Genomic DNA, 17,054 nt, shown 5'->3' on the forward strand with positions numbered 1-17,054 from the left:
TGTACTAAGTCTCATTTTTCAAGGCTTCCTAACAGTGGGAAAATAAAGGATATTTATCAAACAAAGCTAAAATTATGACATTTATTGCATATCAAAATTTGCAAATAACACAGAGCTACAAGCTTTCATTAAACAGACACTAAAGATAAATATATTCACCTATGTACATGAAATAAATAGGAACGAAATGGTGAATATCTGAATTAATATGGATAAAGAATATTAATACTGATTTAAAATACTACAGACATGTGATTCTCTTTAATTATGCAAATAAAAATAAACTAATAAATAGTTATACATAAGTTAACTTAATCAAATGAATATTTAAATTAACATATAATTAAGTTTATTTGTGTATTTAATGAAATTGGAAAATTCTACATTTCGTAATTATGCTTTAAAAAGAGTCAAATAATGCAAAAAGTTTAAGAATATGATCAGCTCCAGTTATCATGGTAATTGTTATAGAAAATAAACATTGCAATGAACATTCAATATATTACATATTTGCATGGTAAAACAAAGCACTGGGATTGATGATTGCATACTTATAAGTATATACACAATAACAAAAATTTACAAAAAGCTAACAACTTGCAATATGTTTTTAGAAAAACAGTGATTTGATGAGCTAGTGTGACCAGCACTGAATCATTACATTCAGTTAAAGCATTTTATTTTCACAAAAAAATAAATAGCTAAATCATTACCGACAACTTTGAAATCAATGTGTATTATTAATTTGATTTTTTAAATGGAGACATATTTTCTACTAACTTGTGGCAATTTGAGAAAAATTAATTGGAAAATACATAAAAACTGTCAAAGGTTATTATGTATTAATATCAACCTTTTGTTATTATGTAGGCTTAATTAGTGGAATAATTTCCAATCATGATAAATTTTTTTTAAAAAAGAATTTGTGCTTGAGTTTTTAATTAACGTTAGAACATGCAAAATTATCATTTCGAAATATTTTCATTATGTGCACATTGATTGCATGCACGTAACTCAGATATAAATTTAAAATAGTAAGCAACGAAACTTACCAGGTGCTTAAAATTTCAAGATTATGATAAATGAATGATAAAAATGCAACCAAAATTAAAAACATATTTAAAAGAGTCCTATACTGAACCCACATAAATGCAATTTAATGACCATTGCTTATGTTTCCATATGTTTTTAATTTATTTTTACCAGTTTTACAAATATAAGATTTTAGATGTATTTTTAAGAAACTGAATATTTTAAGTTAAATTAAAACGTTTTTAACATATGTAAAAAAAACTTTGGAATGGATCACTGATTTATTTATAAGAGCAGTAACTATTTAAGTGAATCTTTGATTTTTAATCAATTTAATTGGGTATATTTGCCGTCTTTTGCAGTTTTTAAGCAATTATACTGCAACTGTTCACATATTTTAAATGCAAAAAATCACACAAATTTTATACCTCTTTTAAACTTACATATATACATGCACTTTCTGCCAAAATGAGAAAAGAATTACTATTAAAAACCTAAGATAAAAAATCAATTACAACTTGTATAAACATATCTTGTTTATAACAAGACTTCAATTCAAAATTATTAAAAAAAATATATCTTTACCGTATGAACACATACTTATAATCACAGATATTGCTCTCATTTTGAAAGCTAATAAATGTATTATAAATAGCAATAAGTTTTGTTTCAAAAATTAGACCTCCTTCAGAAGGGAATCAAAAATATAAAACTCTTGTTTTTTTTTTTATCACAAACATCATTAGAAAAGTTCAATCAATATTAAATCAATTTCTTCAAAGTTTTGGCATTCTAGCTGTATGCACCCTTGCAAATAGTTCCATATTTAGGACACATATTTTGACTAGAACATTGGCAGACAAGTAGAAATCCATTCACAGAAGCCAGTCACTGTATGCACATACACTTAACACTTGTGAAGAAAAAAGATATCTCATGTTTCAAAATGTTTGTAAATTTGTGTGACATATGTCATTATGGATTGCCAATCTGGTCGTTCTTGTGAAATCAAGTCATTGATATTCTGAAAGAAAAAGAAAACATGCAATTTTGTTTTAATTTATCTACATGACAAAATTTCTCTACTAATTGGATCTAATAAATTGTAATAAATTGTCTGTAAAATTTTTCCATATTTTGATCAATTTTTTTAATTCCAAGTAATATTTAATGTACAGCAATAAAGCATTCATTATATAATCTATTATAGGCCAGGGGCATCATGAAGGTTAAGGATTCACTATCTCTTGATCAACAAGCATGATGGTGGTATTATATACTACCAATATTTACTTCCCAGACGCAGGCAAACTGATGCTTCTTGATCCGAAGCTGGTTTGGCTTTAACCATCAGACTCCAGTTTTTCAGATTCACAGCTCAGTATTGCTTTAACCACTGACCTATCACTAATTTATAGTAATATTGATGGTTAAAAATGAATATCTTATAAATCGATGTTTTGATGAGGGATGTTGTGTGAAATTTTGAATGAAGAACTTTAACTGATTCTTTAGCGTTTCAATAAAACCATTTTCATGTAAAAAAAAAAAAAAGAAATTTTTTTTTTAAAAACAACTAAAATTTTATTATTTAAAAAAATTTTTCCAATAAAATCCTTCAATGTTAAAAAATTAACAATATTTAGACATTAAGAAATATTTTCAACTTAGTTAAGAGAAAAAAAATTGTATGGTTTAATATAAATTATGAATTGAAAATGCTTGTTAATCAGGTGTGATTGTGAGCCCAATTAAAAATTCTGAGTAAAATCATTAATGACGCATTTCAAAAAATTAATGTCTTTATAAATTTAAATCATTGATATTTTCCCAACGTAAAATTCTATATAAATTATATGCAGCATAATTTAAATTCATAATTATGTATTTAGTTTACTTTTATCTCTAATCACATTTATTATCTACCAGAAAAAAATATTTACAAATGAAAGAGATGCCAAATATACATTCTAGTCTAATATTTTTAAATAAAATATACAAGCATTATACATTAATGTGATAGATGATTTCTGTAAATTTCTGGACTTTGGATTTCCGGAAATTTCGGGATCGCAGTTAGCGAAAAATCTGGAAATATGGATTTTTCCCAGAGCACAATCATCTCTGGTTAATAGTCCTTTGTTTCCAAAAAAACAAAGGGCTATTAAAAACTATAAGTACTGTTAGAAACAGTAAAATTCAATGATTTTTGTTTTAAAATTATTACAGCACATAAATAAACTAATAAATAATGATAGTTGAAGAATTTAAAACTTATTGGCATGTTTGAATTGAGTAATTTTTAGAGAGATTTATATTTCTTTTTAAATAGATAAAAACCTTTCTAACCCCATATTATTTTTAGTGAAAGTAGCTTACTAATTAGAGGGTTAAAAAAAGCATTAAAACAAACCATGAAAATTTTAAATTCAATCATATTTCATCAGCATTTTGTAATGATATAATTATTTTTTAATATTTACTATAAAGATATAAAAAATCAACACTAGTAACCTGAAATTATTTCAGAGTGGCATTCAAATTATAATTTTTTTATTTTTTACATTTGAATTAGACTACGGAGAAAGGAATACACTCACAAAATTAAAGTTTTACAACTGAGTTTTTATTTTTTATAAATGGTTTGGTTGCTTTTTTCCCCATGGTCTAATGGATATCTAAAGTATTATAGTTCATTCTGGGAATAGCATCATTTATTTTTATAAAACAGAGATAAACACAATCATAATAAATCTACAAAACACAAATTGTTGTAAAGTTCAAGATTTTTTTAAATTTACTCACTAAAGTAGTTGTTATTCCAACTGATTCAGCAGCTTGAAAAGCTAAAGTGAAATTTCTTCTCTGTAAATTGAACAAAATTAATAAGTCAAAATGTTTCAAAAGAGTTCCATTAAACTCAGCAATATGCATTTAAAGAAAAGAAAACACTAAAACTTATACCTTATCTCTGCTGTCAAGTTCATCATATGGAACCATATTAGGTAAATATGAATGCATTATAGCGCAAAATGCCAATCCATCATTCCAGCTACTACTGAAGTTTGTAATATCAATTCCCTGTAAAAGAATATTTCTCTAGTCTTATATTTGCTTTAAATAAGGAATAAAGAAACCTAAAACTTATATCAAAATCATAGTACCAATTACATAATCATAAACAATTAATAAGATTAAAATTAATCTTCTCTTGCTTTATTCTAAGAAAGGAAATGCACACGTAAAAAAAATATAGGTCATAAGTCATCAAATTGATTGTTCAACAATCCATGAATGTGAAATCCAAGAAATTTGACAATTTTGCATATATAACATTTTTGAATACTGAATTGCTGCTAATTCAAAACAAAGATTATTTTAAGTATTTGAATTTAGAAAAAAAAAATATGATTAATAAATTTTATAAAGAGGACTGTTTAGACTTAGTTTTAGAATTCAGAATAAAATGACTTTATAATGAAATGTAAATAAATATTAAAAAATATATTGATGTATAATCGCCTGGAATTATCCCATTTGCTCAATGAGGTCCAAGTTTTTTTTGGTCACCCTATATTTGCCATTTGGTACACTATGTAAAAAAACTACTTAAAGTAACACATTGAAACATTTTTTATTTAATAAAAACAATATATTCTACAAGCTAAACATATTTCCTCTTCATATCCATCTTAATTTCTTAAAAATTAATGTTGCACCAAAACATTAAAAATAAAAAACAAAATCGTGCAAAGTTGTTAAAATAAATTTAGTCTAATTTTTTCACGATAATTTATTTTATTTTATAGCCGTCACTGAGCAGCTGTCCCAATTTTTGAGTTTACCACTACTAATGTTCAACTTGGTAGACTTGTAGTTATGAACGTAAGGGAACTCTTGGATCAAGTATTGGGAGAAAATTTCCTTCGTTGGTTGGTGTAGTCATATCTCATGGTGTGCTTTAATAGTCTTAGCTATCTCTATGGCATTAAATGAATAAAAATCTTCTGTAGGGTAGTTTAAGGGGTGAAGGCCTGCAGCGACTGCAGGGCAGTCAAAAACATGATATGGTGTGAGTTCCACATTAAGGCAGTTGCCACAGTTTTGATATTTTTTAGTCCCATCTCATCTGTAGAGATTTTCGTGTTTTTATGATGTTTTGTTTTTAGTCTGATGAGAATGGTGGCTGTCTTTCTGTTGATGTCAAGATTAGTTACTTGATCGTGGCTTTGATTTTTAAGGGGGGGGAATAGTCTTGATTTTGCAAAAGCATTTGCCTCTGCCAGTGTAGTTGGGATTGTATTTTGATTGAGATCTCTGGCATTTTTAGCCAAGGAATCAGCTATTTCATAGAACTCAAGGTTCACATGGGTGGGGATCCACTATTTTCCTTCGCACAGGACTTTTTTGATGTAACTAACTCGTATTTGCTTTACATGGGGAAGAAAGGCACAAAATTCTCCAAAGGTTAGCCTGACGACAAGCAGGTTCTAATTCATTATCCATCTACCACTAAAGATATTTTACGTCAGCACTGTGGTTGGTGCGAGCTATGCACAGAATTCGTTTCGACCAGCCATGGCTGAGATCCGAACCAGGATCACCTGATTGGGAGGCTAGTGCTCTCTCCCCTGAACCAAAGATGGTAAAATAACATTTTAAATAAAATACTTTATAATATTGATATTTTTCTTCAGGGTGCGTAGCCAAATCTTTGAATAAAAAATAAGCACTTTTTAAAAACTTTTTAAGCACTTTACAAAAATTTTCAAGCACTCAAAAAATCCATATTCGATCAATGATATTATTGAAAAACAAAAACTTTTTATGAACAGTTTTAGCATTGAAAAAAATCAAAAAAGATAGGAGCGTAAATCGAAACAATCATGACTTTCCCACATCACCGAGTGTTTCCCACATCACCCACTGAACTCAGAACAAAAGTACCCTTACCCCCTACGTCAAAAAAGGTGTTAGAAGTAAAATAAAATAAACAAGAATAAAATTAAAATAAATGAAAAAAGAAAACATTTCATAAGGATCTGATATTCTCTATCTGAATTGGAGCACTCGGGTTTTGGTTACAAGTGTGCGCGCATGCGCAAGTCATAACGTGGGTACGACATGAAGTCCGCGTTAATGATTACGTAGCAAACTCCCCATTTTTCGTGAAATGCATGGGATCCACCAGACATCACTGAAGGGGGAAAAAAATTATTCGGAAAAATAGCACTTTTTAAAAACGCAAGCTGAAAAAGAAACCTTTAAAAGCTTTTAAAAACGAAATCTCCAAAAAAGCACCTTTAAGTACTTTTTACAAACGCTACGCACCCTGTTCTTGTACTCATCCTACACTTAATGAGAAAAAAAAACATGAACTGGAAATTTTAAGATTTTTACCCGGGAAATTTGAAACCCGATTAGAGTGGCCACCCTGTAATTGCATACAACAGCAGCAAAAAAGAAGCTTAACCCAATAGAGTTAAAGAAAAGTATTATTACAATACTCCTCACTAATTATTTTTAAAACTTAAAGTATTAAGAGAAAAATTAAAAATTTATTAAACTTATAAGCTATATCATGGTAATCAGAAATACAGTGCCAGACTAAATTATTTGACTATTTAGATTTGTTATTTGATTGAATAAAACTTTACATAAAAGATGCTTCATAAATTTTTAAATACAAGCCTTTTATAATTAACATTTAACATAGAACGACATTTATGACAACATTTAGAGTTGTTACATAATATTAAATAACCTTCTTATAGAGTGAATGCACTTTCACAAAGCTTAAAAATTTGTACATGAGCTGACATGAATAACAAAAACACATTATTTTTTTAAAAAGACTTCGACGAAATGAAAATAAATGTTATTTTTTTAATTAATTTTTAGGGTTTAGCATTATTACACAATGAAATATTTTATATAAATTACAGCATTTACAAATGTATAACTGAATATTCGGGAGCAGAAAAGACAACTATTTCTCAATTGATAAATTGCTTTCAATAAACTGAACAAAATAGAAACAAAGAATAAGTATTTCTAGGAACATCAATATTTGGTTATACCATGAATTACACAACTTTTGGATTGTGCTGTACTAGTAAAAAACATTTAAAATATTCTACTCAGACAATATACATACCTTATATCCCAATGTTTTATTTTGACACCATTTCAACAAAGCATTTCTCTTAGAACCTCCACCTTTTACAAGAGAAGATAATGGATCCTTTTTTTCAACAATGTCTCTATAGTATAAATAGAACAATTTTAGTTTATTTAAATAAATAGTACATTTAAAATAAATCAATAAAACTTCCATTTTTTTAAAAGAGTTTAAAAAATTGCCCCAAGAAAATAAATTCGATTAATATAACTGAGTTCATAATGGCAATATACTGTTCATTTCTGATCTAAATATCTAATATTTAAAATTTTTTCTTTTTTTTTAAATACACACACCTTTGCTAATTACATTTTATAATAAATATTAGGTTCAATGAACTCTTTTGAGTTCATTTGGAATAACTAAATAAATATGAATTAAAATTTACCCGTAGCTATTCCTCCGTATGGGATCTAGCTTGCTGGATAGAATAGATACTGGATGAGCAGGCAGAGGTTTCAAAGAGTCCACATCTCCTCTGTTAGAAAGCGAATGCTGTTCTCCAGATAAGGTACCATTGTTTATAGCTATATGGTTAAGATTTTCATTAGTCGTTTTTTTAGATGGCCGTGTACTCTGAGATGCTGTTTTAACATCTTTGGGGAGAGAATCAGCAGAGGAGCGAATACTTGGCTGAAAAGTTAAATAAATATGTTAAATACATCAAAAATCTGGAAAAATGTAATATCTCTGCAAGGAACATAATTATATTTAAATAAGAATGCGAAATCATTAATAATTACATAACACAAATTAAAAAAGTGCACTGAAACAATGTAACAATTGTAATTGAAAATGTAACAATTATCAATAAAAAATTAATCCTATTTTATTTAGATAAAAAAAAACACATGGGAGATCAGTGAAGAAATGAAAATAAAATTGAAATTAAATATTTTCATTAACCCCCTTAACGATCCGTTAATTTTCAAGAAAACGGTCACAAAAGTGCCTATTTTTTAATACACTTATTTGATTAGTGATGCCATCTAATTTAAAATAAACTAACTATCTACAATTAACTTACAAATATCCTGGTGCTGCTGCCTGGTGTTTAAAATGAGAAATAAAATGTTTTCCAGGAAAAAGAAACAAATTAGTTTTATTCTTATTGACGCGTTACTACTGAACAATCCAGCCCGGAAATTTCACGGGAGCGAGAAATAGCGGGCGAAACCTCACCCCGTCATTTTTATGTGAGTGAGAAGGAAGGGGTTAAGAAACATTAAAAAAAAAATTTGTGGATAAAGTTAAAAAAATTAATACTTTCTAGTTACATAAAAAAAAATAATGCAAAATATTATTCATAATTTATATGAGACCATTACAAACTGCAGAATAGAATTTCAAAAATACTACTTAAAAGAAATATTCATAATATTAATTGAAATCAGGGATAGGATTTCAGCCAGGACACTAAAAAATTTGGACAAAAAGGAAGGAACGAAAAATGACCAATACAATTGTTTAGCAATAAGTATTAATACAATAGTTTAAATTTAACAAATTAAATTTAACATATAGTACCAGAAAGCTATTTTTTTCCTCCTAATTAAAATAGCTAATTTTTCCCTCAAAATGAAATAGCTAGAAATTTTCCAAATTCCTTTAATTTTTTACATTATATTTATCAATCTAGTGGTAGCTTTTAGTGCTTACGCTACTGGGAAAAGTTGACTCGACATTTCAATGCTTCAGTGGGTTGATAAAATGGCTACGAAGCATATTTGGTGTCTGAACATTGAGTGTTCTGCATTCAGCTATCCACCCAACCAGAACATATCCTACAACCAAAAGCTCAAGGTCAAGAAAAGTATGATGGGTAAAATAGGCCTTGGCCCCTGGACTGTTACACATATGAGTATAAGTTTTAGACTAAAAAAAAACTTGCAACAGGCATAACTTATTTTTATGAGCCTTTCTTTGATGTAGACATTTTTATCGCAATATACTTCAAATACAAAAGTTAAAATGAATTTGTAGTGAAAGAAAAACTTTAATTAATGCATTTAGTATGTATTAATAATATTTTTAGCATTTGAATTTAATAATACTATAAATAAAGGATTTTATTTACAAAAAAATTGTATTTTTTAAGCTATTTTTTAGAACAATATAAATTATATTTGAATAACAAAACAAGTATTTGTACTTACGGTAATATACACATCATTACTATTGTTCATCAGAATGGTATTAGTATTTAATCTTGTTTCAGAAGCTATACTATTGAGGCTACTGGAAGATGAACTACAACTGCTACTAGGACCTGTATAATCATTGTAATAGTTTTTTTTAATACAATTTGAATAATATTTAACTTAACAATAATATAGAAAAAAAAAAGTTTTTTTTTCACCTTGTCCTTTTGCATGCTTTGTAGCATTTTCTATAGACTCAATAAGTGAGCGAACTGATAATTGATTAGCTCCTCTATCTGCTCTTTTGGTAGAAGACAATTGCCTGCGTGTAGTGTTATTAAGGTCTTTTTCGACATTGGATATAACATTTACATCAGCATTGAATTTTAAGTTGGTTTTGGAGAATGTTGGAGATTGAGGCTCTGATTTTATCTAAAGTTTAAGACACAAAGATAATAAATATTTAAATATCTAGCATGCAGGCAGAAAAAAACAAAAGCATATGTAACATACATAAGAAAAAGGTGAAGTAAAATTGAAACTAAATGGAATCGTCTGATAATGAAAGCAGAAGTTCTTATCAGGGTGTAATGCTTTTGCAAACGAATATATATATATATATATATATATATATATATATATATATAAATAATACTCTCTAACTATAGAATATAATTAAAGATGTACATACAGTGCAGTCACAATTTTAAATATGTTGAAAATGACAGAAGACAGTCACACAGTGATGCAAAATAAAAATCAGGACAATTTTTTAATACAATATGCACCTACTAGAAGACTACTTTTAAAAAGGGAAATAAAGAACTGGAAAAAATATATATAATGTAATCTCCACTGCTTCAAAAAAAAAAAATAATAATAATAATAAAAATAAATAAAAAAAAAAACTTCACAGAATTAAAAAAAAAAATTAAGACAGTGTTGCCACTCAAATCTGGAAAAGAAAAAATTCCATGTACATCAGGGCGTCCCCGAGGACGGCTTGTCCAACAAAGTACCCGTCCTCCTTTGAAACTAACCCGTAGCTTCTAAATAAATAAAAATATAATTTTCTCTTATTTATTACAAACACTTATATAAATTGCGCAATGAATTAGTAGTTACTAGGATTACGAATACTAGGTTACTAATAGTAACCTAGTATTTCTTTTATGAAATAATTTAAATGACAAAGGTCAAGTTATTTGGAATGTCAATTTATCCGAGGGTACTGCATTTTTTAAATGAATCAAATAAGACGTTTGCCAGTTCCACAATCAAGCCAATGATTTACAGAGGTTTCTGCACAGAAATCTGAAAGAGGTTTTCCATTTAGGTAGATGTTCATAATTGCGTTTAACGCTTCTTGTTTAAGACCAGTACGTAATGTGTTTTTTTGTAAGTTCATTGCTGAAAAACCCCTTCAAAATTCCCAGTTATTTTAAGTGATTTTTAAATTCCCTGTATTTGCCAGGTTTTCCCTGTGCAGTGGCAAAACAAGCTGGTCAAAAATGTTGCTTTTTTTATTTTTAAAAAAAGGTGATTTCAGGCAAGCGTATGTACAATGAGAAATCTTGAAACCTGAAATTTTGCAACTTAAATAGATTCCTTAATAGAAAGATAGATCAAAATAAGTTTAAAATAAAATTTATTAGTTATTTTCATGAAACAATAAATAATTCCAAAACTAAATCATACATAATTTACATACTAAAGAATACATTGATACAAAGATTAAAAGAAAAAAAAGCTAAGATATAAGATTCAATTAAAAACCTGAATGATTTTTTTAAAATTCCCATGTTCACTGAAATAGAATGTCCAAAACAAAACAAAAATAAATAAAATATAAATAAAAAAAAGAAGCATAAGTCGGTAGAAATCAGGACAAGTGAGTACAGAGTATTTTTAGGCAGGAGTATGAAAGCAACTATGAATCCTGCAGAAGATGAAAAATTCCTGACGACCTGCCTGAAAACTTTTATGAAAATATATAAGATATAGCAATTCTCAACCTGTTATGTATATAAAACATGGGAATTCTAAAACTGTAATGCAGAAAATTTTCAACCTGTTATCATATAAGACAATGGAGTTTTCAATTTATTATGCATTCAAAATGTAGGCATTCTTTAACTGTTATGCAGGAAAGCTAATAACAAATGTAAATAATTTCTAGCAAACAGTAAGTTACACAAGAGACAATTGAATTATTTACTCCTGCCACAAAATAAACGAGACATTTTCCAAGGTTGGTGGATATTTTTGTAAGTTTTGATCACATTTTCAGAATTCACTGAGTTCCTGGTTCTTTTTTTAAATATTGATATAAGCACTGATATTTATTATGAGAAAGTAATTTTATCCATTCAAAAAATCTATTAATATTCAAATTAACTTACTCTCAAAGACTTGATTTCTGCTTCTAGACTAGCATTTTTCTCACTTAACTGTTTGTTTTCATTAGTTAGACGTTCAACATCTTGCTGAGCTTCATTACTAAAATCATTTGCAACTCTTACAGTGGTTAATAAATCAGTCTGAAATCTGTTCCATTCCTCAATCTATAACCAATAAAAAGAAGTATAAATACTGAACAAAGTTGTCACAGAATATACAGCACTTAAAATAGTTCTAAAAAGTAAGATACAGTTACAAGTGAAATCACTTCCTTTGAAAAAAGGGATATATAGAGCAACAGTTTTCAAAGGGTGTTCTGCAGAACCTTAAGGCACGGCAGACTTAGGGCATTTTTTAAACAGTTTTTTTAACGTTTTAAAATTTGCAATTATATTAGGATCCAATGAACAATAAATTATTTACTTTCTATTTTGCGAGTCGTTACAAATTATTTTTAAAAAGGAAAAAAAACTTATTTTTTCTAATTATATTGTATTGAAAATATTTTTATAAGGACATGCACTAATAATTCTCTTTGCGCTTTTCGAATTAAAATAAAATAATAAGATTTGTTGATAAAGAAATATGTTTTTCTACAAAGTAAATAATTTTAGAGTATCTCAATGCCAAAAATAGTGCCAACTACTTTACATCAAAGTATTGTAATGAAATACCATACTCAGGAAAACCTAGACAGACAAAATAGGAAAAATATGATAAAACTATTAAAATATTTCATTCTTCCTATTTATTTTAAAAATTACACCATCTTTTATTGATTATTAACGTTCACAGTTGTCTTTATATATTTTAATTAGGGTTTTGCTGAAAGAAGATTGATCATTTAGGGTTCTTTAGCCAAAAAAAATTGGGAACTGTTGACATAGAGAATACAGAGGAAAATTTTAAATAGTAAAACTTTTTGTCACGTTATGATTGAGACATGTAAAGGAGGGCAAAACTAGGACATATCTATAGCATGCTAGCTTGAACATTTTTTTCACTAAATTTATTTCTACATATTTTTAACTATAGATATTTTTAACTACAGTAGGAAACCGATTATCCGGAACGATCGGGACCATCGCTATTCCGGATAACTGATTTTTCCGGTTTTCTGAATCGCTACAAAAAGCCGTTTTTTTATTGTTAAACCCAACTAAAAAATAAAAATTTTTGGAAACAATCTTAAAAACAAGAAAAAACGATGAAGTAATACACTAATGATTATTTCCAAAATGATGGTAAGGTGAACATCTTTCAAAAAAGAAAGAAAAATCCTAAAATCTTATGAGGAAAAAAATTTTTTTTTTTTAAATGGCGGGAAAATTTATCGAATTTCGTTCCGGTTTTTTGGTTTTCCGGTTTTCTGATTTCCGGATAACGGGTTCTGTACTGTACATATTTTTTTCTATATTGTAATAACATGAGTAACTTACTATAGCTATTTCTTTATGTTTTATTACAGTTTCACTAAATAATGACCATCAAAAGAAAAAAGAATTTTTATTAAATCTAGTTGCTTTTATTTTTTACTCACTTTTGCTGACTAGCATTGTTCTAACACTTGTCATTTTCAATCTTTAAAATATTTTCTAAAAAATTATACTTAATCTGGTATGTGGGATGCTTCCAATTACTAACTATTACATTGAATTATAACACAGGGTGCGTAGCCAAATCTTTGAATCAAAAATAAGCACTTTTTAAAAACTTTTCAAGCACTTTACGAAAATTTTCAAGCACTCAAAAAATTCATATTCAATCAGTGATATCATTGAAAAACAAAAACTTTTTATAAACAGTTTTAGCGTTAAAAAAAACCCCAAAAAGAAACAGACGTAAATCGAAACAATCAGTACTTTCCCACATCATCAAGTGAATTCAACTTGATCCTGAACTCAGAACAAAAGTACCCGTACCCCTTACGTCGAAAAAGTGTTAGAAGTAAAATAAAATAAACAATAATAAAATTAAAATAAATTAAAAAGAAAAACATTTCATAAGGATCTGATATTCTCCATCCGAATTGGAGCACTCGGGTTTCGGTTTCAAGTGTGCGTGCATGTGCAAGTAACGTGCATAACGTGGGTACGACATGAAGTCAGCATGAATGATTACGTAGCAAACACCCCATTTTTCGTGAAATGCATGGGATCCACCAGATATCACTGAAGGGAAAAAAAGCACTTTTTAAAAACGCCAGCTGAAAAAATGCACCTTTAAAAGCTTTTAAAAACGAAATCCCCCAAAAAAGCATCTTTAAGTACTTTTTACAAACGCTACGCACCCTGTAACACATTAATAAGCTAAATTTTCTTGCTCACAAGAGTTTTTTTAAAATTTAGTTTAAAAAAATTAAATGATATTTTGAAAGCATATATTTACCTTCTTAAGTTCGCAGAATTATAAAACATTATTTGTTAAATTTAACAAATAATTCAGAATAACATGAAACCATTTAAAAATTTTATTGTAACAGAAGTTTTTGCGCTACTCATGTCGCTTTAGCTTTGTATATATATATATATATATATATATATATATATATATATATATATATATATATATATATATACAAACACACATACATACAGATAGATAGATAGATATTAATGAGAAAACTAAATAAAATTAAACTATTTGTAGCTTGAATAAAAGGCCGAGATGATTATACTAAAAAAGTTTCTTTTAATAAACTAGTTGTTAGAAGTAAATAAATGTTACCTCTTCTTTGTGTTTTTTCTTCAATTCTTCCAATTCTTTTTGAGTCTGTGTAAGTTGAGAAGCTGTTTCATTAACAGCTTTTTGAAGTTCACCCACAGTAGATTTCAAGTGTCTCTTATCTTCTAAGTGATGCTGAGAGGTTAGCTTTGTCTGTTGCAATGCATCTTGCAGTGTTTCCATTTCTTTGGATAACAACTCCTTCTCTGCTGTTATTTGTTGCAATCGATATTCCATATCTGTTATTTCTTTATGAGCATTATTTTTGGCAACCTGTTATTAATCGAAAACAAATTAACTAAATATTCTTCCACATTTTGACATAAATTAATTAGAAGTACTCTTATTTTTCAGTTATTTGTCGCAATCGAGGTTCCCTATCTGTCATTAATAAAAACAAATTAAACAACAAGTAAAAAAAAAAATTCGCAAAACGTCAGGAAAATTATTACAAAGCTGAACTGAACAATTGCATTGATTATTTAAATTCAAAATTAACACGATTTGTGTCCATAGTACTTCTTCAGGGACAGTTTTAAAAATGCATAAGATCACGTGAAATACTATTTTACATTTTAACATAAATTATTTCAAAGCACTCTTTTTTGTTAAAATATTATTAACACTATAAACTATCACTAAATATTATTAACACTATTTACAATAAAAAAGACTAGATTAATGCTTGATAAGTCTGCCTACATAGTAATTTTACATAACGTTAAAAAAGAACAGTTCTATGTTACCTAATTTGTATTTCGGTAGATAATTTAGTAAATGCAATCATAAATTTTTACTAAAATATAATTTCTTCTGCTTTTCGAAGGGAACTGTCATAATTCCAGATTTTGATATTTTCTATTTTTCATTTTGCACTGTGTTCTAAAATTCACTGCATTGTATGCAAATCTATAAAATATTATTGAAAAATGAGGATTAATAACTGTAAAGTTAACTACTCAAGTAAACAGATTATTTAGCTTGATTACTATTTTAGATAAATGGTTTTATTTACAGGACAGTATATGGCTGTCTAATAATAACCAACTTCTATTCTTTAAACAAAGAAAATCTATAAATTCTATAAAATTAAAGACTTATCATTTTTGAAATTCAAATGTTTACCAGTGTTTTCCCTAAGTGTCTTTAGAAGGGCAGCCTGCCCGGCTGCCTTTTGATCCTTATAAATGCATCCTCCTTGTCCTTTTTGTAAAAATAAGCTGCTATTCCTTAAAATCTCTGCCTTTTTATTTTATTTCTTCAGGAAAAGATTTTCCTAACCACCTGTTTTAGAGAGAGTCTATTTCTGATTTATTTTGTTACGGATAATTACTTAACTTTAATTTTTAATTTCATTCCTTCATTTTAGTAAGATTTTTCTTATGTTGTCTAGTTATATAGCTGAAATTTGCATGAAATTCAGTTCTAGAGATATTAACATTCTTTACTTGGGAGGTGATTTTAAGTTTTACCATTATTATTATTTTTTTTTAAATAAATATCGTTTTATTTAAAAATACACCTTTAAAAGTTCATTTTCTCATAACTTTCAGTTTGAAATGTAAAAAAAGCTTTAAAGTTGTTTATCAATTAATCCCTTATTTTAAGTTTTAAATTTTTTTTTTTTAAGAAAATTTATATTAAGAGATTGGCTGTTAGCTTGTCTTTAACTATTTTCAAAAGCTTTGTCTGTTATTATCAGAATTACTTTGTGAAATGTACACATAAAATAGTATAAAAAGGTAATTTAAAAATTTAGGATTAACTTCAGTTATTACATATTTTGATAAATCTTAATGGCGTTAAGCAAGTGTCCTTTCAAAACTCAAAGTTCCTTTTTCTGCGAGTAAGCGCCCTGCTCTTTTTTATTCCTAGGGAGAACTCTGTGTTTACTAGCATTTTAAACCCATGTGTTTAATTCAGCATAATAAGTTAAATTATGTTTTAAGTTTTTATTAAATGAATAAAAAATAATCTTATTCTCGTTTAGTCTATTATATTAATTTTTTAAAAAAAAAAAAATAACTCATCAACATTTAAGTGTTTCACTTATAAAATATTCATTATGATAGAATATATTAAATTACTTATGTTTATGTAAAATCCTTATTCAAGAACTACATTAAAAAAATTTGTTACATTTTCATTTAGCAAAATACCCAAATTTTAATAAATCTTTATTGTTTATTATAAATGGATGGATGTGCATGCATCTGGTAATAATGATAAAAAGTTAGAATTTATCAAACTGTAGGCAGTTTGAAAAAAATGTAAAAGGGTCATTTTTTTCCTTACCTTATTAGAGTTAACCTCTTGATTGCAAAGCTAAGACAATAAAAAATTTCTTATTACAGAGGAAAAATAAGAATTTTAAAATTTCACTCACAAATATGGGATGTTCTCCCTCAAGCTATATTTGAAGTGAAATTAATGACATAAAAATTACTAGACAAAACACAACACGTGGGAGTACATCACATCAAGGAGTAATGTTAATAGCTTAAAAAATTAAATTATTCTTCCATGTTTGTGAAGATAAATTTTTTATTTAAGAGCCATTTAATAATTTTACTTAA

At 27.5% G+C, this 17,054-nt stretch overlaps 1 protein-coding gene across 4 annotated transcripts in view; it reads right to left on the minus strand.

Annotated features, from left to right (window-relative positions):
• Positions 1-67: 67 nt before the first annotated feature.
• spdi (sperm antigen with calponin homology and coiled-coil domains split discs) overlaps positions 68-17,054 on the minus strand; it is a 68,456-nt gene continuing 51,469 nt past the window's right edge. For 2 of the 4 annotated variants that reach the window (XM_071180662.2, XM_071180661.2), the window contains exons 8-17: positions 16,774-16,803; positions 14,482-14,751; positions 11,757-11,918; positions 9,573-9,786; positions 9,370-9,482; positions 7,602-7,846; positions 7,190-7,295; positions 3,997-4,113; positions 3,838-3,897; positions 68-2,056 (exon numbers count right to left, since the gene is read on the minus strand). In XM_071180662.2, coding sequence (XP_071036763.2) covers positions 1,967-2,056; positions 3,838-3,897; positions 3,997-4,113; positions 7,190-7,295; positions 7,602-7,846; positions 9,370-9,482; positions 9,573-9,786; positions 11,757-11,918; positions 14,482-14,751; positions 16,774-16,803 — 1,407 coding nt within the window. In that variant the 3' untranslated portion in view covers positions 68-1,966. The remainder of the gene's footprint in view (positions 2,057-3,837; positions 3,898-3,996; positions 4,114-7,189; positions 7,296-7,601; positions 7,847-9,369; positions 9,483-9,572; positions 9,787-11,756; positions 11,919-14,481; positions 14,752-16,773; positions 16,804-17,054) is intronic. The other 2 variants (XM_016074447.4, XM_016074449.4) reach the window with 1 other exon arrangement.

This window comes from Parasteatoda tepidariorum, chromosome 8, assembly GCF_982258835.1.
Source record: "Parasteatoda tepidariorum strain Cologne lab strain chromosome 8, Ptep-v5.0, whole genome shotgun sequence".
Classification (NCBI taxonomy): Eukaryota; Metazoa; Arthropoda; class Arachnida; order Araneae; family Theridiidae; genus Parasteatoda; species Parasteatoda tepidariorum.